At 32.4% G+C, this 24999-nt stretch overlaps 1 protein-coding gene across 1 annotated transcript in view; it reads left to right on the plus strand.

The window, feature by feature from the left end:
• The window catches only part of LOC140040820 (uncharacterized), a 159407-nt gene that overhangs the window by 121962 nt on the left and 12446 nt on the right, over positions 1 to 24999 (plus strand). The window contains exons 9-15 of the mRNA XM_072087044.1: positions 5229 to 5446; positions 10482 to 10578; positions 11386 to 11458; positions 12366 to 12464; positions 18391 to 18518; positions 19259 to 19426; positions 22001 to 22143. Of these exons, the coding sequence (XP_071943145.1) occupies positions 5229 to 5446; positions 10482 to 10578; positions 11386 to 11458; positions 12366 to 12464; positions 18391 to 18518; positions 19259 to 19426; positions 22001 to 22143 (926 nt within the window). The remainder of the gene's footprint in view (positions 1 to 5228; positions 5447 to 10481; positions 10579 to 11385; positions 11459 to 12365; positions 12465 to 18390; positions 18519 to 19258; positions 19427 to 22000; positions 22144 to 24999) is intronic.

A 24999-nucleotide genomic window follows, 5' to 3' on the forward strand; every position in this document is an offset into this window, starting at 1 on the left:
TGGATTTTGGCGAAAAATTTATGTAAGATTTATGATTTATAAATGTAATACATTTTTCGATAGTGATAACTTGTTTTTATAGGCCTATCGGTCTATATTCGGTCTGGACCGTCAATATTTTACTATTTGAAAGTAACTAATCTGGCTACGAACAACTGTCAAAATGGTACCTGTTGAAATAACTAACACCGCGCATCACAGTAGCGCGTAGAGCGATAGCTTGGCGCATTGTGTATCGGTCGCGCGCTAGCTATGCCGCCGAAGCATTACAAAGGTTTTTGTGGATTGGCATGTTTGTTTGTTATCTGAATAAAAAATAATGGAGTCATTTTGAATATGAAGTCTTTAATTTTATTATTGTATGTATACCCTAATTGTTTTGGTGTTTCACTGTAAGTGACCAATTTTCATGCAACAAACTTGTTTAGAAATGGTATGGATATTATCATCAGTTTACTAGGCTAGTAGTACTAGGCTAGCCTAGGCCTAGTGATAAAACGGTCCTGGACCAACTTTAGGCCTGGTTAACTAGGCCTGGTGTTGTATGCGGATTTTGGCGAAAAATTGATGTAAGATTTATGATTTATAAATGTAATACATTTTTCGATAGTGATAACTTGTTTTTATAGGCCTATCGGTGCCGTGTAAGTAACTTTTTCGTTGTTTGTGGATCTCACCGGGCGATATTTTCATATTGTGAATAATCGCGAATATCTCAACTTTCTTGTGCGAAACTACAAAAAACTAAAAAAATGGGTTACTTTTATTTTATTATGATTTACATATTGCGATTTGAAAATCTATAAATCAGATTACATACATAGTTTCAATCAGCTTTAATAAAAACATCGAATTGGGCTAAAAACGCTGACGGTGGCAGTTTCTAACTGGAAAAACCTCTGGCAGTCAAAGTAATAATATTGATTGATGACTATGAAGTATGATAAAGTGGTTAAATTATTGACAATATATAGTTATACATCTATGTAAACTTCTTCATTAGAAAGAAGCAGCTGTGTACACAAAAGCTTAGTCTGAGGAAACTTTAACCTAACTAGTCGGAAAGTGCATAATTGCAATTCTGTCCTACTTTTTGTCTATTGTTCATATTTATAATTCCCACTGTCCCATACAAACACTCAATTTTTAAATTGTTTAATATAGTAGTATACATATACTGATGAATGTTTATGAGTGTGATGGTACAAATAATTTTATGAGGTGAAAATTGAAACGAAAATGGAATTCCATGTTCTGCAATATATTAAACGACTCGTTTATAGAACCATTCGGTAGAAATTATGCTGTAATACAAAATTAACCAATCAAATAGTGGAAAGCTGATACCTATTGGCCAGATGTGTACAATGAACTAGAGTACATTGAACTGGAATATTATGGTTGTAAATGTTAATTAAACATCCTGACTTCCATGTATAAAGATATGATAATGATTTAATTTACATAGTACCTTGCCGCATCACTACATCGTTTGACTTTTTACTCTTCTGTAGCATGGAATACCATTACAAATTGCAAATTTGATAATTGTATAGCGTCATCAATGACGACAACGAGTATTTAGTATCATTCACTCTGATATAAATTCACATTAGGACCTCATGACCTTATAAACATGTTGTCCTGTCATTGGTGAACATTCAAAGACAATAATTATTTATACCCCTTTCACACCAAAACTCTGGAGTGATCTCCGGAGACACCCTGGGGTGTGTGACCATTCAAAACGTCGAGAAACTCCGGAGATACCCCTTTCACACCAACCTAGCAACACTGGGGTTTATAAAATGAAATTGTAAATGTCGCCCTCTATTTTGTTTGTTTACATAGCGACGATCATTAGAATCATTTTAATTAACAATATTTTAAATTTAATAATTACTTTCAAAAGTCTCAGAAGTAATATAATGTTTTATTGATACTACTTATTTTTTATACCCGTTATATATTTTGTACAAATATTTAACGTATTTTGAAATAAAACTAAAGCAATGAGTGATCGTGTGAGGATGATCTTTTGACCCTAAACACTTCGGAGTTTGATGTTGGTACCTTTCACACCAAAACACCGGGGTGTCCTCGCAGTTTGCTCTCCGGAGAATGTTCAGCTGTTCAACCCCGCAGTTTTAAACTCCGGAATTGCTTGATTTTACCTTTCACACCAAACAGTGGGGGCGTCAACTCCGGAGTGTCTCCGGAGTTTTGTTTTTGGTGTGAAAGGGGTACTAGACACTTTTGAACATAATTTCTTCCTTTCAAAATCGATGCGAAGCTTTATTAGACCAAAGGTTGTAACTTCTATGTTTAACAGGTTTTTAATTGATGGACTATGCCTTCATAAATAAAGTCCACCAACCATAAAATATGTTATTTGATATAGTAATAAAGGTTATTAGGTTATTTGATGTCCATATTATTCACCAGTATTATTTTTAATTTTATACATGGTCACAATCAACCTTAACATAATTTACATTTTCAATAAAATTCCCACTCGGTATTATTATTTACCTCCGCCAAGGAGGTATATGTAATCGGTAGCGTGTGTTTGTCTGTTTGTTTGTTAGCAGGATTACTCAAAAAGTAATTACAAGATCTTTACCAAAATGAATATACAGATAGATATGTGGTCAAGGACCATTCCATTAAATTTTGGGACCATTTGGGACAATGGTCCCAATTCTGGACCACTTTTTAGTATACTCTTCAGACCTGCTAGTGTTAAAAGATAGGACAGAATTTTTCAAAAGCCGGCGAGCAGTCTTAAAGTAACAAATAAACTGAAATTGAATTTTCTCGAGAACTACTTGTCCAAAAAACTTCATTTTTGTACATATGTATTATTTATTATGAAAGTAAGAGAACAAAAGTTTATTAAGTCATCATTAATCGCATATATAATTTAAAAAAATTAATTTCGACAATCAAACAAATTATGACATTTTCTTAGGCCAAAATAACAAACTTAACATTAACTATCTTCCTTCAAAAGTTCATATCTTAAAGTTAAAAGTATATAGTTTGACAGTGCATCATTGTTTTACATTTTTAAAGATGTCATCATAGTAAACAATTCTAATTCATTGCGGTATGTAATAATCTATCTGCACCAAAGTGGTTAATGCATAGTAAATACATGGAGGAATCTTTCTATACAACTTTTAGTCAGTTGTGTATTGCTCGGTGGTCTGTGCTCGTGTCTATGGCACTCAAGGTACCGAGATCGAGTCTCATCTTGGGAAACGAAATAAGATTTTTTTTTTATTATAATCCTTATTGTTTGTTCAATTGTATTTTTTAGTGTATAGATTATACACATAATTTATAATGAAATCTATATAAAAAGTAAGTAATGTCTTTATTACTTATGTAACAATGTGGTTTATGACATTATACGCAGAGGGATCTTTGATTGGATTGTTATACCGGCTATTGTATTCCCGTTAGCAAGATCCTATAATATATAAAAATAATTAAAGATTTTGAGAAAATCAATCAATCAATCAATATTTTGTTTAAAAATCAATTATCTTTATTTAAATCAATGCATATAACCTATAATTCGTCATAGTGACATAGTGATTTGTAACTTTAAAACATAATTTGATTTAATGTGCACTTTTTTTTATGCGAGTAGTTTAAAAAACGTATTTCTTTTCAAATTCACTCATTTGATTTTCACGTTGCATGTGCTATTGTTAGTCAACTGAAGCTATTGTTAATTGAAAGGCTTGTTACATAACCTTTACACCAAACTCGCCTACACATGCTTGTAGTGAAATTAGCCTAAATCACACACAGCATTAAGACACACACAAATATTTAAATATTTTTTTTACCGGAGAAATCTTATGTACGAGAACTTTACAGTAGACGGAGGTATGCACTATTATTATTATTATTATTATTATCAGTTTAATGAAGCATTTTGCTTTCCTTCAACACTGAAAAAATGTTCCCTGACATTGATCTCTCCTCACAATTGGGACATGCAAAGTGTTTACTGGGAATGATTATATCAGTTAGCATGATCACCAGTGTATATAAAATGTCTAGCACTATAGGTGTTGTTTACATAGACGAATATAGTCTTTATCTGTGTCTATGCTTATATAAAGATTATACTGTATTTGTGTATATTTGTGTCGGTCTAGATTTCAATAGGAAAGTAAACAGTATAGCCGGTATATTTAGGGAGTATGTATGATTATAATGTGTACAATACAAGAGAGAATATATCGTAAACCTTTTACCTAATAAGGGTATGTTCAGATCTATGGAGTTATGCTTTCGTATCGCAAGCAGTGTCATATTATAATTAGCGTCGTAACAGAAAAGTGTTCAGATTTGCCTAACTAACGCTTTCGTTTCAAACTGAAGTGTCACCGATTTGGACGAACATGTGGTATGCAGGAATAATTTTGATTAGTTAGAGGTCAAAATCGTTGATGCGTAAGCGGCGTACGAGGTGGCTTACACTAATCTTTTCCTGGTTCAGACCTATGCAGAGTTGCATGCCGCGTACAATACGAAAGCATAACTCCGTAGATCTGAACAGGCCCTAAGTTGTCATAATACAGTATATATTGCTAAATATTCATCATGTTGTCAACATAGAAGGTAGAACATACTGTATTATATAACATTCTATTGGTAAAATAATCTTAATAGCTATCACTCAATATAATAGATAAAGTTTATTTAATACAATGCATAAAACATTTGACCTTTAAAGAAATAGATGCCTTTGAAACTAAATCTTATGAAAAATGAAAAAGTTTTTTTGAAAGCAAACTATAGAGGGCACTATAACAGTTTGAAAATTACATCAAACCATATAGGGGACTATTAAAAAATGGAACGATATTGGCATCTATAATAGTAAACATCATAATAGTAATATCATGGAGTGCCAAAGGCATACAAATGCGGGAACTACACTCAATATTTCATTTATTAATCAATGCATAAATTTATTATTAACAACTAGACTGATGTCTATTAACTCATCTACAGCCTAGAGGGATATTTGTTATGTTCATCCAAAAAAATCCAGAGAAATTGTATTTAGCAGGAGAGTGGGAGATGACACAATACATTAGGAGACTAATGTCATTTTCTGGAGATTTGAGAGGTCTGAGATTGTTTGTAAGCATGAATATGTAGCTATAGCCTAATATTATTTTCTTTTTTATATCCTTTTCCAGGTCTTACAATCTAAAGGTTGGGAATCGGAGGAAACACGGCTAAAGACCCAATTAGAAAATGCAGAAAAAACAACCAAAAACATAGAAGAGCAACTGGTCATTAGTCAGAATAATGCAGAATGTACAAAATCAGAATTGGTAGAGACCCAGCAGCAGTACATGGCACTTGAAAAAAAATACCATAAGGCCAAGAAACTCATCAAAGAATTCCAGAAGAGGTGTTTACTTGGTTAAATTATCTTGTCTGTCATTTATAAATGTTATAGGAATGATAATTAGAGTTTTGTGATAAGAGAGTCTTGTAGTATCTGACCTTTACCCTGAGATTATGCAAGTCCTCATCAACGAATAACTCACTTATAATAATATGTACTGAAGTATATTTTTTTCCACATCAAATTGCCTAAAACAATAAAGATACAAAATAATTATAATTGTCATTTTTGGAATTATAAAAGTAAAACTGTATTTCTGTAAACTCTTCTTAGAGGGAAGCATAGACAAAAAGGGTTGAGTTTCAAGAACAAAAGAGGTCTCTGCTTACGAAGAACTGATCCTCTGCTTAGAGCTTAAATTAATTAAGATTTTCCATCTAGTATGAATCTAGTATATCTATATATAATTTATTCTGTGCCTGTGATGTTTATATATACACCACTATGCTTTATATTCATATTACTGCACTTTGATAACTTGGTACTAAATACAGTAATTCAAATCATCACACGAACCGGCAAATCCGCGAATGTCCATTCCAAGAAAATCGCGAATGTAAAAAAGGCACTTTTTGCAGTCATTTCTCGCATTATTTGTGGTAGTTATGTAAAAATAAATCACATGAATAATTTTAAATTGTCCATAAAAAAATGTACTTATTAAGATTATTTACCACGTAACTTGCAGCTAAGCGATATGCGACGCATATTCGTCACTTCGTGTGAACAAGAATCTTATGCAATGACTATGAAATATGCGGTATTAGCCGTGATTGCCTGGTAATAAATAGGCCGTCCCACGTAAACATCTTAGGGCCCTAACGATAATAATATAAAGTAAACAAATTATTCGGTTAAAAATGCAAAAGAACAATCACAAATCAGTTACAAAATATAATTTATGTTAGATAGTTAGAATAAACGTTTTTAATTCAATATTCCCATAGTAGACCTAAGGGAACAGTTAAACAATCATTTTGACGGTCTATTGTAAAATACGACTTTTCAGCATATTAGGCCTACAATCATTTAGACATTCATGGCCAATATAGTATATATTAAATAACATTAAATGTGTTATCTACCTTTTCTAATACAGTATTAAAAGGCTAATTTAAATTATTTACTAATTTCATGTGATTCCGTAGCAATGTGGTCTTATTGTAGGGCATATCACAGAATAATGTGCAGACTACCCTATATAGTATACAATACTATTTAGTATAGCCATGCCTCCAAAGATATTTAGTGACGCACTGATTATAATAATTATACTGTAACTAAAAAGCAAGAACAACAAATATAAATACTCTTAACATCAAAATGTATGAATTGTTTAATAAAAATGTGTATACAGAAATGAAAGTTATTATCCTTAGTAGCAAATATATATTAATGCTACTAAATTTTTCGCATAATTTTTCGTATCTCCTCCAAAACCACTGAAGGTACGTGCTCACATTTGGCACAATGATGTTTATTGATGGGCCGCACACGATAGGCTATGTCACTTTCTCGAATTTTAAGGATAAACACACTAAAAAAAGGCAAAAAATTGCAGTAATTTGACGTCTCAGCGACCATGTTACGTCACTGTATAAACTACCTCCTCTGTTGTGTACCGCCATGGCCGGATCTACAAATAACATGCCGGGCCGCTAAATTAACAGTTTTTAGTCAACCGATCGAATGAAGTTTTAATTAATTATACCTATCCTCGGAACAGACTGTAATTTGTAAATCATGGTTTCGCTCAGTGAGTTGAATTGAAATATATATTTATACTGGGTAACCTCTTCAGTCAAAGACTGGTCTCCCAGAGGGCCCAGTTGGTGATCAGTGGCTGTGATGTACTAATACACCGGGGTAACCCCCTACTCGTCTCGAAAGATGTACTAGGTTCTTTAAAGTGCACACGAGCTAGATGTGTACACTGGACCTACGGTTTATAGTCCTTATCCGAGAAGACTCGTTCTACCACCAGAACCATGGAGTGAGTGAGCCTCGAACCCCTGCCGATGTTATGGCTACGTAATTACGGTTCCACTGTCTTAACCGCTCGGCCACTCACTCACTCGCTGTGACCATTGATATCAACGCTTAGTAGGTTCGAGTTCAATCTACATGTGTAATAATTAAGTATCACTGTTTAAAGCTAAAAATCAAAACTAGACCACAATGTAATTACAAAACTAGCAAAAAAGATACGAAAAAATACACAAAAAAAACATGAAAAAAAGAAAAAAAAAACATGAAAAAAAATGTAAATGAAAAAAAAAAACCACACAAATAAAATGAATCCAAATATCCTATGTGTCATGTTTCCACAAATAAATAATAAATAACGTTTTGGGTTTTATGGGAATATAAAAAACCATGAAATAAACAAAAATTTAAATTAAAAAAAAAACACACATACACAACACAAAAATAAAACGAATCCAAATGAGTCTCGTGTTTCCGCTAAATATCAAATATCAACGAAAAATACACCCAAAATGTTTGTGTCCTAGCGCATCATCTAATTTCGACTACTTTTTATGTTTAGTCCGTAATCATTGTTATTATTCCAATACTTCTTAATTCGATAACTTACCAATTCATTTTTTATCAATAAAATGTTTTAATCTCTGCCGACTGATTGACAGAAGTCTGTCCCACTCATGCACGTGGTCACTTTCTGAGGCGCACCCCAAATCCAGTATTGCTTTCATTTTGTAGCTTAAAGATATTTTGAAGTAAAGGAATATTCCGTGTATAACAAAATCAGTGGCTGTAAGTAGTTCCGAATTTTATTGTTGACAATTTTTTTGTTTAACAATTTGTCAGGGGCCGGGAAGTGATTTTTTATTTCGTAACAAAAGTTAGGGGAACCTTATGTGAAAGATAGCCAAACTACTTAAGTTCCTAAATATAACTAAACCTAACCCTCTATAATAATAATAATCCCTATCTCTCACTATAAAGTAAAAAGAACTTGCTCATCTGATTCAAACCCCATACATTGACATGCAAAGTCCATAGCCTAATCCACAGACGGCTCGACAGAAAACCTTTGTATTAGCGAATTTTTAACTCATTTCTAATGTAGCTTATGGACATGATTAATGAATATTCATGTTTCTTTTGTGACGTCTCATGAACTTATGTACTAAAGAAATATCGTGGCCGAGAAAGGTACGCTTTTATTATACTTAATAATCATGCCTTGTGAATTATTATTAAGGTAGACAAAGCGTTTCTGCTAGACCACAATTTAATTACAAAAGTAGCATATACGTAACAAATCTCCCATACAAATTGCAAAACATCAAAACCAGTAAAATCAAAATAAAATGTAAATGAATAAACTTAACAATTCGTGTTTCCGCAGCAATGTGTTATTCATTCGATTTTTGTCCACTTTTTTTTTTATCTCTACGTATCAAATAATTAACACACGAAAAACACCCAAAATAATATAGTTTGGCATTTTTATACTTTAGTTATGTGTTTCGCGCATCATCTAATTTACACAGCACAATTTTTCTTAATAGCGTCTAAATATTTCAAAATACTTAGGACTATAACATTGATGTAGGCCTAATCGTTACCGTTGTTGTAATTTAATTCAATGTACTTGATAGTGCTCTAGTGAACGTACGAAAGAACAAACATCGAAACATTGCATTAAATTTCAATTAGATTACTAAATAATTTATCATTAACCACATAAATCAGTTTGTACTGGGTAAAATACTGTTCAATATTCTATAACCTATCCTCAATCTAACTTCACGGGACTGAAAATTGTAATGTTCCAGTATGCAAGAAACCAATCATATCACATGCAATTAGTAACGAATTGCATATTCGCTGTTTATTGAGGCGCAACAGTCTGCGCGTTTTAGTCACAAAGTGACGAATGATTATAATATCATAATATATTCGCCAAATTATAATTAAAATAATTAATTAATTAAATAAGATACGCAGTTGATATTTGCATCAATTGTTTTTTAGAATAAATACTTTCGAAATATAAAAAAAAATTGTTGTGCCAAAATGACGATTCGCCAGTTCGTGTAACGAAATATATTCAAAAGTACAAATAAATTTATTCAATACAGAATTAAAAATTGGACTAATTGACAGCACATTATTATGAACTAAAACTGTTACCTCCCCACCCCAGTATTAAAAATGATGGAGTCCATTATTATTGTTTATTGTCCGATTTATATTCCCTGAAACTTATATCATAAAGTTGTTTTAAATACTTCAGTTTAATATTAATTTTAAATAACTGACGATTTAATATAATATCAAATCAAATTTGAATTCTAGCACATTTTGCTAGAACTCCACTGGCTGTCCTGGCTGTCATTTCATATGAACAGATGTTTTTTGGGAAAAATCTAATTTTAAATCTAATAACATGTACTGAATAGTCAGGCTTTAAATGAATTGTTTACACCAAACATTTTGAAAATTTTTCTTTAAACTTCAGTATTAATCTTAATTGACTGATTTGATTTAGTTTCGAATTGAACAATGAACAAACTCACAATTTGATAGTATTATGAGCAGATGCTTTTGAAATATTATTAGGTATATGTTTTAGTGACAATGTAATTTACATAATTGTATTGTAGAGCTAGATAAAAACACCTGGCATGTTAATTTCTGGGGGTTATAATTGTCCCACCAGATGGTTATTGCCTTGTCCTTCTGATGGGATGTAAAGCAATCATGTGTACATATGTTAAAATTCTTATCTTAGAAATTCTTATTTTTTTATGTTAGCTGAAGGAAATGTTTTTTTTCTCCAAAAATCAGATAGCAACCTAAACATAAAACAAAGAAGGCAATGTTTTAACAGTTATATTTACTTAAAAACAATATTAAACAAAAATAACATATTGAATACTGTAAACTCTTTACTTTTTTCTACATCCCTAAAAAATAATTACTAGATCATTAGACCATATGGTGCAGGTCTAGATTTAGGCCTACACTGTTGCTATAATGATATTTATGTATGATTACATTTTTTCAGGGAGGAAGAGTTTTTGTCGAGGGAAAATGATCAATTGAAACTAATACAAGAAAGAGATCTGAAACAACAAGAAAACATTGACAAATTACAGAATAGAGTAAGTTAATGAATGCTATCAATAAAATAACTCATTTAACCATTTAATATTAAAAGTAGCCTTTACTTGAATTCATGTCACCCAATTTTAAAAGATAAATGGAAATAAGTTTGCCGTCTCGGTACTTTTTTTGTGTTTTTATCCTATTGATTTTATATCAGAATAAAGAAATGAATGAAATGCAAATGGATAATCCATAACAATCATTAAATGTTAACTGCTGTTCACACTTTGGTTGATTAAACATATACCTGTACCAAAATTGATTAAGGACGATACAAGAATGAATTTAGAAATAGCAAGGAAATATTGAAAAACTTATAGTTGGGTTCCCACTAGCAAAGGAGGAAAGCGAATTGACCAATAAAAAGCAATAAAATATTCAAACTATTGCTTATGATTTGTTTAATCCACTCAAGACGTGGGCTTATGGCACTTATGCACAGGGTGTCTAGAAAACTCAAATCTAGAAACCTCACAGTTTTCTAGATCTAGAAACGTCAGATATCTGAGTTTTCTAGACACCCCAATACACACCATGTATTCAGGATACACTTCATATGTGCAGGGCTTGATATTTCACCCTGGCAAATAATGCATGCAAAAATGAGGCGCGACTGACAGCTCAGAAATGCGTAGTAAAAATGAGTGGGCTTGAGAAATAGCTAGTGGGTTATTTAAACTCGCAATAAACTAGTAGTAGTCTAATAATTACAATGTCAAAAATCGAGCCCTGATGTGGTATATTTTTAACCCTGCACTATAACAACAATCATTGTTGTATAATAAGCTTTGTTTATTTCACAGATCAAATATTTGGAAAGTGGTGGATCTGTTTCTCCAAAATCGTATCAGCTGTCGCCTATGGAAGATGGAGGAGGTTGGAAGCCATTATATAATTTCTTTTTAATTAGCTTGTGTGGTTTGGTTTCCTACATTGTTTGATTTTTTTTTATTAACAGCCAAAACTGATTTATTGCTCGGTTTAAATTTCCAATTAATTTCGAGTCCAGTAAAGATAATGGTATTGTATTTGATACGTGTCAATATCAATGTAAAAGACAAAAAAACAAAATGTTTGTTTAAATTTAATTTAAAGTGTATGTATACATGGTTAGGGTTACATACAGACCTTAATTGTTTTGTAATTCATTTCATGTGTTAAGCTGTTTCTACACTATCAAACTTTATGTGACAAAAAATGTGATGGACATGATGATGTCATATCACTACCATATTTGGACACTTTTTTTGTCAAACTCATTTGATAGTGTAGACTGAGCTTTAAAAGCTTCATGTCATCCAACATCTTCAGCTAACTAGGGATTTAATATTAATACACTTTTAAACTGGAATTAATGCTTGTTCTGGGAACTTTTGGAAAATAGGGCCCCAAAACTATTGTGATTTATGTTTGAGGTAATACGTCCATGCACAATCAGTTGTGTGCCCAGGATTTTGAACTTTGCCTAACAATTGTGACATGAAGGTCAAATTGAACCTAAAATTCTATCTTTTTGCATTGTTGTTTTAAAAGTTAAATTATAGTGGGGGTCGGGTAGTGTCTGCTGGGCTACATTACCCCTTACATCTGCCCATGTTTTTCTAATAGTACCCTGTCAATTGCTATACTAACTGGTTATTAAATCATGATTGAAATCTTCATATAAAATATTCATCCCTTAATTCTCTTTCAGGCATTATTTTAATCAGGCACTATTTCAAAATAGTGGCCTGCTAATTAACGCAATGTAATTGATTATTAAACTGTAATGGTTTTTTATTAGAAGCAGGAGCTTTATTCCAACCAACTAGAATTGCATCATTTGAAGATATTCTAGAAGCTGAGGGAATGAAAGAAGCGATTTTAAATGAAACTATTGAAGGTAAATAATGTGAAAACACATACACAAAAACATTAATAATTTATTTCAATGATACATGTAATACAGTACATTTAGCCTAAGTACTTACATTGATACATGTAATACAGTACATTTAGCCTAAGTAATTACATTAATAAACTTGCACTTTTGCATTATTGGCGCAGTCAAATTATGAACAAATGAAACACAAGGACTTTGTATTGGCGGAAACATCAAAGAACAAACTGATTGATCTCACTTGTATAAATTGAGCATTATTAAAATAGAAATGTTTCTATTTTGATTATTACATTGTTCCGAGGAAAACTCCTAAAGCTATGTTAATCTCCCTAATTTTATGCAAGAGTTTATTATTGTAGTACGTCATGATTGGCTACAGTTTAGGTCATCTACATCATAGCCAATCACTGGACTTTAGAAAATTAAAACTGACGGCAAGAGACATGGTATGTTTGATCTCAAATTGATATAGGGCCTGTCCAACATATGTTTCATTTTTCTATATTCAATAATACACAGAGTAGCAACAATGCTTTTGTAGCAGACCTACCACATAGCGTTTAAACAATTCAACATTTACTTTTAATTTGATTATTTATACATCCTCTATATATCTCTTTATTTAACCTCACATTAACAGGTTTTTTTTAACTTCTTTTAAGAAAGTCAGCAGTAATATAGAGTTTATGTCAACAAATCTAACTAGCAAAAGAAATTTTTTAATTAACTTAATTAATTCAAGTTAAATTTACAGAAAATAGCAGATCAAAGCTATTGAAAAGAATTAATATTTTTTTATATTTACTTCAAACAAAAAAAGAAAATTAACTCCTATTTTTATTAGGATCCAAATGAAATTAAAGTTAAGTAGTGCAGAAATTTTAACTAGCAAATATAAAAAATCTATGAGCAAATTTCTAGGTTTGCTCATCCCATGTGAGTTTGTTATAGTGGTCGTACGAGTGTCTATTCAGTTTTTTTAATTTGGAAATTGACATCCATAGTCATCAACAAAAAGAACAAAAAGTCAAACAGAATAAGTTTTTTTATTGATCCTTTCGGAAATTCATATAAAAATATGGATATTATTTAAATTATTCACAAAAAATAAATATAACAGAAAAAATTACAAAATGTACAAAACAAGAAGACACAGAAACATTAAAGATGAATAAAAAAGATAAACAAATAAACAGGTAATCATTGCATTCAATTATTTGTAATTTTTTTATTAAAAAGTCAAATGTCCTGTGGTATGATGGAGAGAAGATACCGGTCGGTGTGAGAGTTCAGTGTCCAAAAGTGACCACTGCCGACTATGTAAAGGTAGTTAATTTTAATGTCCTTTAAAATAGATTGAAATATTCTGGACACTAACTAGCAAGTACTAACTACCCACTCATCCTTCCCAACAACACTTCTCTTGATGTCTGTTTAATTTAATGTAACAAAAGCTATCAATATCCAAACAATAAAAGTCATCAATTAGATTATAAATTGAGATTAATGGTTGACTGTTCAACTCTATTTTAAACAGCTATAACAAAATGTCTTTCTATAGTCATAGTTTTGTCTCTTAATGCCAATTTACACAGGGTGATAACGTCAAGCAGTAAACAGTAAGCGGTAAATATACAATGCAATATAACAATGTTATTTCTTATGACCATTTAAATAAAATGTGGAGCTGATGGGCCGTTGAGCAGAAACTCACTCAGGATATATACAGATTCTACCTGGGACAAGCCATGCTCTTTTCTGTTTACCGTTATCGATTGTCTGTATGTTGACCTTTACTGTATACATGTCCCTTTGTAACAAAATAATATCACATCACATGATTTTCTAATGTCGTAGTTTTGTCCCTCACTATATACATACGAAATAACATCACATATTGTACCTTACTTTACACATGTCCCATATACGGATTGATCAGGGAGATCTAAAACACTTAATGCTTTTACCATAAACAACTTTAAATTAGATTTTAATCTTGACTGATTAATACACTTCTAAAATGTTTATTCAAAAATCAGTTTATTCTGAATTTCATCTTCAGAATACTAAAAACTATATTTTTATATCTGGTGAATTGCAAGCAATAATGTTGTCTATTGTGAACATTGACTTTGTGGCAGTGGCAGAAACGCTATTGCGGATATGGCGCTATATAAATCTCCATCCTTATCACAAGGTAGCTTTTGATTTGTGACAAGCAATGACCAACTACGCATTAGTTAGTTCATTGTGTGCATGCAGGAATAATGGCAAAGTTTGGTCATAGGTCCTCAATCATCGCAAATCAAAAACTATATTATAGGTCCTTAACGTTTTTGTTTGCCTAAATACTGGGTGCTCTGATAGAACAGTCTTGACTGAAGAGGTCCCCTAGTAAAAAGAATAAATAATAAATATATCTGAGTTCTAATGGATAATTTGGAGAATATGTGTTGACAGTAGATCTTTCTTTTGCTTTTTAAATAATTTCAACTTTATTACGCTCACATACAAAAATAATTATCACTGGCTAATACAATTTTTATGACACTTTTTACATTTTTGCTAAAAATTATATGTTTAGAAGGTACAGTCAGTTATGGATGGGGTTATGTATTGTTTCATTATATACCAAGGTCATTTTGCATTTCAACACTTTGGGTTGGGCTTTACACCCCAGAATGAATGAATATACAATTCAGTATTTAGGGAAACATTTATTTTAAATATATAGCTATGCTACATGACATCCCCTTTTGTCTCACTAGTATCCTGGCTTTGTCAACCACTCTCACCAGCACTATCCCCTTCCCCACTCTCCTATATCCCTGACTGGCAATGGGACTATCAGACTGGACAGTTACTATGTGGTAAGATAAATGGCATCCACTCCTGCTGTGAATGACGCCTTGTTGTACAGCTCCATCCTAGCGTCCGTCTTGAACACCCTGCATTTTGATTTCCCAATGTCATATTGAATGAATTAAACCGATCCTCACTAGATTCCATCCCTCAGAATGATATGTTTTTACATGAATATGCATTTATAATGGTAACAAAATACAAGAAAGCTGACTTATTTTCTAAATATCACCTTAACCTAACCCTCTAAATAATAGAAGAAAAATGATATTTATTTTACATTTTAGCCACCCAACAAAAAGAGAAAGAGTTTTTAACCCAACTAGAGAATATGCAAAGCAGAACACTACCTGCTATGCCATTGACTGCTCAACACAAACTTCTGCTTAATATTATGTCATTCTAGTTAAGTTATCGATATGCATATTCATGTACACATTTTGCGGGATGGAAATTAGTTCTGAATGAAGTCCGTTTTCCCATAAAATATTTTATGCTATAAAAGAGTACAATTTTGTAGTGAATTTCGAATTAGACACAGAGGCATGGCATAATTTAAATTATTGTATTTTTTAAAAAGGTGAAACGCCATTGAAAATGCAATATCATAACCCCAGCTGTGTTTATGCTTAGTGGGGCATAGTAGTAGCCTATGGGGTAGTGATAATGATACCCCTGACTTTTTATACATGCTGGTCCAATGTTTGGCTTTATAAACTTTATATATTTTTTTAATAACTATAAAACTGTACCAATGGCATAACAATTTTATGGAAAGATAGAATTTAATTGCACTTTTTCTTCTTGTCACAAACTCATCTCATTTTTAGCATCAGTTGCCGTGCCAACACACTTAAATAATAGTTTGATTACAGTCGTTCAGTCATTTTTTTTTTTTTAAATCACAGATTTCCTTATTTCTGCACTTTTGCATGGCATCTATTGATTTCAGCATTTGTCACTCTATTTCTGTTTTAACCTCTATGAACTACAGTAGAACATCTATTAAGCATTAGGCCATAATTTAAAACATTATAATATTGTTTCATGTGAAAGTTTCCCCTAAATAGGGTGTCTGAAAGAAGGTGTTCCACTGTAGTTTGTTTTTTCCCATTTTGTTTGCATATTCTGTTGTACCTACATAATTTTTAATATTCTATTCTCGTTATTGCATACACCTGTACATGCCTGTTTTATTGACTAACTTCATATTGTTGTACAATGAATGTAAGAGTACAGTTGAAATAGCAAATGAAAACGTTCAAACCATTGTACAAATGAAAAATATTTAATTGAAAATATAAATAGTTTTTGGTCAATTTGCTGGAATAACAACTTTTTGTGTAGTGTTAACAGCATTCAGCTAGGCCTATCAAACTCTGATGAGTCGCGTCATGGCTGATGTTCCCCACAGTGTTGGATATTAAAGAGCCTTTGATTTGCGATGATTGACAACCTATGAACATGCTGGTCAGGAGAATCCATGTGTCGTTAAACATCAAAAAGTTGAGGAGCAGGGAAATGTCCCAATTTCACAATTTTGTCATATTAGGGAAGTTTCGATTTGCAGTGACTAAACTATGTAATGTAAATTTATTGTGCGCATTCTGAAATATTAGGGCGCGTGTCCTCGATACAGGTTTGATAACCGACGACATATAGATTGCCGTGAGCTAGGTTGGTTGTCGCAATGGAAAACAACGCAGCGTTATCAAATATCTAAAACATAAACCAAACTCTCTCAATAACTCCTCCACATAGTAAACTATAAAACAAATGCATCAAGCTTAAACCATTGCATCTAAGCAATATACTATAGGGTTTAAAGCAAGTGCCACACAAAAATAAAAAAATGTTTCGAAGCGACATACATACAATACATGCATATTAAGTGAAAAGATTATTCTTTGCATGATTATGTTCTGGCCATCCGCAGAATTATCTTTTTACTCGATAAACACGTAGGCTTGCAAAACGTCTTGAAAACGAACATTTGCTAATGATATGTTGCATGACACAGTCTATTGATTTATGAATCAAATACATAATAAAATGGATTAAACATCCACTGATCAATACTCTAGTATGCAAATGACAAGGATCTATGTAGGTTTTGTATAATAACAAGATATTATATTCCTAGATTAATAATATCAGCAATTTTTATGATAGCAATTTTAGCATGATAAATAGTGTTTAAGATAGCATGTCATCCATAATCTTCAAATTTAGTTTGAAATTAAAGAGTGAATTCATGTTTTTGTTAGTCAAATCAGGTTGATAGTGAGTCTAAATTGCTTGAATAAAAAAATAAATGTAATACACCTGTATCAAATTCTTCATTAACTTTGTTTTCCAAATACCTAATTAAAGAAACTTTGGTTTATCGAGTTGCAAATTATAGCCTGGACATTTTTTGTTTTATTTCTAATTCTTCACTTTAATATTAGACATTTTAAAGTGCAAGAAATTAAATAAATTGATAATAATAATAATAATAATAATTCAATTTATGTTTAAGTTTAAAATAATTGTATGTTTTCATTCTAGAACGATTTATTTCAACTTATCTGCTTTCCCAGAATAAATGAAACAAAAAAACAATTATATATTTTTCCCCATGCTTTGTGATGTTTCAGCAGCATACCTGAAGTTAAGCTTGGTATTTCTTTCTATTACTATTTTGCAAAAGTCCATTAGCACTCCTAATAGGCAGAAAAAATGTACGGATACGTCACACACACACATTTTCGTAAGCCAATAAAAATCTGTTTTGCATGGCAACGAAATATTAAGGGCGCCGTCCAAAATGTGCAAAATAGATCAAAAACTATACTCGTTTTGTAGTTACGAATATTTGACTATTCGTCAACAGGAATACGCTTCACAAATATGAAATGGAATGAAATGGCGATCAGCTCAAAAGTTTCACAAATGTGTGATGTTTTCATTATTGTATTCGTAGCGTTGCGAAACCTCCCAATTATTGTGTTATGTTTGTAAAAACAAGGTATCCAAAGTTTTAAATGTCTTAATTGTGTTGTTTCCAACTTATCTTTATCAGCATCATCCCCTGTAAAACCTTCTGAGAGTTTCTCAGATGAGGGATCATCAACTGCTGATGAATCAGCTAGGAGTTGTCGCACTGAACTAGAAAAAAATCTGGAATCAAAACTTGAAGGTGCTTATAATGTAAGTAATAGTGCTTTTGCATCGGGATGGTAATTTATTAGCGCATGCATATAAGCCTAGTATATTTCGTTCCGACTTCCTTTGGTCGAATTTGTTCGGTCGTTCCATCTCATACATGCCACCAATGTACAGGGTCTGTGTTCGGTCTTTCCTTCTCAAACACGCCCACCAATGTACAGGGTCTGTGACCTAAGGTTACGGAAGAGGTTGACCGTTGTCACTTGTGTCCAAAATCAATGTTTACAACTGTCACGCTCTGTTATATTACTGTCCCCTTTTGTTTAAAATTAAATTACCTGGGGTACATTAAATTAAATAACTGATTATGTTTACATTGAAAAAATAAAGATTATTTTTAATAAGCATATTATATTGATTTTATAAAAAAAATTAAATACAAAAGGAGGAATAGAATAGAGTAAGCGATGAACATTATAAATTCATTTTAACTGTGTTTTTTTTTTGTCAATTTTGAAATACCATAATTTAAGTAAGGTGAAATAAAGTGATTTATGGAAAAAAAATCTATAAATTCTAAATTGATAACCGAGCATGAACCTAAGAAGATAATCTGTTTCATAATTTACAAAACATAATTTTGTATAGCATAATACTGGAAAAGTAGGGTTTGTCAAGCTAGTTTTTCTATCTTCTGTAATGCCAAACAATAACATCATTTCAAATAAAAATACCAAATATGGTCATCTTAAATAAAACTCTGTTTATTTAAATACATACAGGATGAAGAATTGGGTTCTCTGTTACCGGGAGCTGGTATGTTAGATATAAGCAAAGAGAAGTCTAAAATCCAGCTTATAAACAACAGCAGTTTAGCAGGACGAAAAAGACCAACAAAATCAATTATATCTGCTACAAGTGGTAGTGATATTTGGGAAACTACTGAACTTGTAAGCTTTACTCTTTTTTTTAATTATTAAAGTGTATATTTATTCTAATAGGAAGAATTTATCAGAATGTATATATTTATTTTACGGTAGAAATTTCATTAAACATTGATTTAAATTCATTTGGGTTTGCGTTTACCCGTATAGTGGACGCGAACTACCTATTTGTGACTTTGTTAAGACCTTTCTGTGACCTAATTGTAGGTAGAGAAAGTGGCAGACTGAATTCAGCATGCGATCGTCACAATGAAATTTGTTTACATTTGACGCAAAAATCTGCCTTTCTAACTTTGTCAAATGGCTAAAGGGATTAAATTAAAGCCTTTAAAATGTTTCCCAACTTCAATGGGGTAAGTATCGGTTGTGTATGGTTTAGAAGGAGATATACTAACAATTTTCAGGTTAGTGATATTGTGTGAACCAAGAACATATGATATTTTTTCCTGATATTACCTTTATTAATTAGAATATGAGGCAGTCAGCGCCACATTTAACATGGCATGTTTATGTACCATTTTTTGTACTTTCTTTATTACATTGTTAATAAGAAACTTCAAATTAATGTTAATGACTTATAATTTGCTGAAATACTCATGATCATTAACTTAATTGAAATTAATATTGCTGTAGCTGTGTCAAATTAAACAAAGTACAGCTACAACCTTTAATTATCTCTCTGACCAATCCAATTTTGTTAAAGAAAATTGTAATAATAACGATTCATTGACATACACCATTTATGTGAGCGGTGTAAAATAGTATATAATAGTATAAAAACATAAAGCTATTAAACATAACAGAAAGCACAACTAATTTACAATAAGATATAGAAACAATTATACCAACGAGTCCCAAGTGGAGCTGTAGCTTGGAGGTTACTTACTCCTTACCATTGCAATCTCAAGGTGAATGGTTCAATCCTGTCCTGGTGTTAGGGTTGTAACTCATGACTCTGTTACTACACTCTCTTAGCCTCAAATAAGACTTATCAAATAGTTTATCCATTCCTGTAATTGGCGAGTTCCTCGCTGTTGGATGTATGTAATTTTTTTTAAACTGTTCCCAGCTTCAAATAGCACATTTGAAACAGTTTTATTTTGTTCTTAGAACCCACCTTTTTTATTGTAAGCGCTGTGAGACATTAATATAATAAAAGTTTAAAAATATTATTAAACAATACTTTATACCTTATTTGGCAACAGGTTAATAATAATCTTTCCTATAATAGCGCTTATTGCACAATCCTTCCAGATGCTTCACACTAATCCGGCCATTTATTGGATCAAACATATGTATGAAAACATACTACAGTACCATAAAGCAGCAGCTAGTAATTAGCGCAATTGTGTTTTAAACCATTTTTTAAACCTGGGTGGAGAGAGGCAAATGTAAAGTATCTTGCCTAAGAATGCAAGCAATGCGACGAGCTTTGGATTCAAACATACACAGCCCTCATTATTATCTGCAAATTAATAGGCTTTTATGTTCTCCCCATTAGCAGCAGTACATTGATTCTGAGCACACTGTTTACTAGAATGTAATGCACAAAACACTTTACATACATGCTTTGTACTATTTGGCTTAACTTTAATGGTTTTAAGATCCGAGTGAATTTAAGGATATATAGCTTTGATTAATTTACCACTTTTTAAGTTATTCTGCGTCATAGTAAATGTAAATTGTAATCCAGTATGTAGATTGTTCAGTTTTCGTTTATTGTCGTTTACATAGATATGATTATCATTTTCAACTTTGATATTCCTAATTCACTTCACATAAAGGAATATGTCATAACAGATGATTTGTATGTTATATCAAAAGGAAAATTAATGAAATAAGAATAACAATGTTGTCATGTGACTTATCCAAAAAAAAAAACATTTTTAGTTTGTTTGCAAATATTTTTTAGGTTTATGTATACAGACATTCTAACCTTCCAGATTTTCCTGTGAGCCTCTCGAATTTTCATCCAAATCTCCTGAAATGTCGGTTTTAGATAAAACTATTTTTCAAAACCCATTTTTATTGTCTTAATTCTGGTTTTTAGAAGGTTTATTTTGGTATTTAATACATAATTTCATACTTTTTATTCACATTGTTTACCTAAGAGTTTCAAATGCAAAAAATCTGTTAATTAATTCTGTTTGGATTTGTTAACAAATAGACCTTCCGAAAATGGTTAACTTGGGGTTTAGAAAGTCTGATTATTGATTACAGAATTTCTATTTTATCAAACTATTGAAATAAACACTATTTTGGTTATTGTATTTAGTTTGTTAAATAGAAATTGTCAAATTCATTTGATACCACAGACCTGAAGAACAATTACAATCATATTTATGTATATTTCATTAAATACAATGAAACTGATGGTGACTAGTGTATTCATTGTATTTGTAAATAATAAAATAAAAAATAAAATAATTATTATTATTTGATCTCTTTGTAACATTTGTTATTCTGTGTCCTGCATGCATTCAATTCCATGATTATATTTGAACTGATTTTCTGAGAACTAGTTTAGTATGAAGTAAGTTATAGTTTATTAATTAGGGAATTTTCTAATTATTTTTATAGGAGGAAGAAACGCATGTTGTGACACAGGAAGAAGTGAAAGTAGAATCTGCTGGTATTAATCGAGATGCAAAACAGAGGCTGGCTCAAGAATTGGAATCAAAATTAAAACCGCTTGAACCTCCAATCAGAACTAAACGAGAAAGGTAGTTTTCTTTGACTTATAGTTCAAAATACTCAAATACCAAAACAGAGATTTAGTCATTATAGTCAGAGTATCTTTATTTGTCCATTTAAAAATTAAAAGAAATTTGGTAAGAAAACTGGCATATCATATAAACAGTAAAAATTACACAGAAAAATTGCACCAATTTATACTATGTTTCTAGTAATAAATGAATATGATATTTCTATTATTTTTATTAAAGTGCAAATGATTGGAACTGAAAAACAGTACAGATATTATCTTTTAATACCTTCCTGTCTAATTACTGCTATTATGAAGTACGATGTTCGTACGTTACTGCTGTTTACCAGCAAGGCCTAGAAAACTAAGCCTAGGCTATGACTAAAGACTGTTCATTTGATTCGATCTACTTTAGGTAGTGCATTGTTTCTATCTTTTTATCATAATTTACCCTAAAACGTACATTTAAGACAAGGAATGACCTGGTTTAATGCTTTTAAAGTAATATATATATGCATTATTTATACAAAACGTGAAAAAAACGTAGGGAATGGGACTTTAATAACCCTTGAACAATTGAGGGGGCTATATAAATGTTTCTATTTCTGAGTGCACATGGTTTTGGTGGTAGAACATGTATTCTCCAATAATACACAGGTGCATTGTTTGTAGACAAAATGCTTGTTGTTCACTTTAAACAAACCATTACATCTTTTGAGTAGTGGGTTACCCCAGTGTACTAATATTGTCTTTATTTTCACATTTTAAGCAGTTTCATAACTTTAGTTGGAATGTTCTTTTGGTATTTTGTGCTTACTTAAGAAGTTGAAGTGTGCCACAAAATTGCCTGTTACATTATTGTACTAAATAATTAATATGATCTTCTAGAAGATATAGAGGGCGGACGAGAGACACGAAGTTGTTATGGAGACACGACTTTTTGAGCTGAATAAAATAACAGTCTTTACTTGTATTTACATCTGTCTCTAGTTTAAGTATCTATAACATATTGAAAACATAACATAACATGGTGACCCCGACCAAAGGACAGGAGAATTAATCAAGATTCCTTTGCGTAAAATAACGAGAAAGTCAGCTAGGCTAGCTAACCCCTGCACCGCCGACAGAGCGCCGAGAGAACGTTGCAGTGAGGCGTCCAACAAGTAAAAACGTGAAACCGTGAGTAGCGTTGTACAACGACGTACACCATATCATGGCTTACGCAATCCCACCGCCAAAGGCAATGACCTTTGCGGTAAGCGGTAACCTAGAGAAGGCTTGGATAACTTTCAAGGAGGCCTGGGTAGATTACAGAATTGCTGTAGGCCTTGACAAAAAGAACACTAACATTCAAATTGCTACACTAAAATCAATCATGGGAGATGACTTCCGTAAGAGACTAAAAACATTAGGGCTCACAGACGCAGAAATAACAGACCATGACACAATATTAGCAAAGTTAAGGAACATTTTAAGCCCACAAGGAATGTTCTATACGAACGGCACAGATTTTACACGGCAAAACAAGAAACTGGCGAGACCATCGACCAATATTTTGTCCGTCTAAGACAATTGGCAGAAGAATGTAAGTTTGATACGAAAGAAGACGAGATGCTAAGAGACAAACTAGTAATAGGATGCTCTGACGCGGCTGCAAAAGCCAGAATCTTTCGTCTAAAAGACAAAAACACTGATCTGAAAACAACACTAGAAAGTTTGAGAATCAGCGAGGCAGCAGACAAGCAATTAAAAGCGTTGGATCACGAGACTAACAGCAAAGTAGAGGCAGTAAACTACAACAAGCCTAAATACAACAAACACAAAAAGCAAAACAAAAACACAAACGCATCTGGGAGCCCAGAGTGCCGAAACTGTGGAACGGTACACAAACCGAGACAGTGTCCAGCGTATGGCCAGTCATGCAGAAAATGCGGAAAACGAAACCACTGGGCCAAGAAATGCTTGTCTGGGCAAAAGAACCCCAGACATGCGCATGAAATACAGACGACCGCAGATGACCTCGATGACCCAGCAAACTACGGGTTTGACCTTGACGTGATTAACATTGATACATGCGAAAGCAGATCAACCAGAGGTGTAAAATACGCTGTCATAATAGTTAGAACCGACCACCAACAGAGCATACGCCTTAAAGCGAAAGTTGACACAGGTGCCGCGAAAAATATACTAAATCACAGCACATACAGAGCTCTATTTGGTCCCCGTCATCAAACTGAGAAATCGCCAGTAAACCTCACAGGCTATGGAAACATACCAATCAAAAGCCTTGGCAAAGCTTCAGCACGTAGTGTTGAACACAATCGGATGAAATTGAACAATGTGGAGTTTATCATAACCGAGAAAGGTAACAACTTGATCAGCCATGATTTATGCTGCAAGCTAAACATTGTCCGATACCCATGTGAGAAAGAGCAAAACTGTTGCACAAACTTTGATATTGAAGTGTGAAAACATCACAACAAAAGAGCAACTCATTAAAGAAAATCACGAGACATTCAAAGGAGTAGGAAAAATCCAGAATGAATACGATATCGAACTAACACAAGATGCGCAACCAACCATAAAGCCAGCCCGAAGAACGCCAGAGGCACTGAAGATACCGCTACGCAATGAGCTAAACAGATTAACTGACCTAGGAATCATAAAGGAAGTGCGAGAACCAACGGACTGGGTCAGTAACATCGTACTCGTAACAAAACCGAACGGAACACTCCGTATTTGTTTGGATCCTCATGACCTCAATAAGGCTGTGAAAAGACCACACTACTACGCGAAAACCTTAGATGACATACTCCCAGATCTGCGCGAGGCGAAATACTTTTCAACGCTAGACCTCCGAAGCGGGTATTGGAAT

The sequence above is a fragment of the Antedon mediterranea genome, chromosome 2 (assembly GCF_964355755.1).
Source record: "Antedon mediterranea chromosome 2, ecAntMedi1.1, whole genome shotgun sequence".
NCBI lineage: Eukaryota > Metazoa > Echinodermata > Crinoidea > Comatulida > Antedonidae > Antedon > Antedon mediterranea.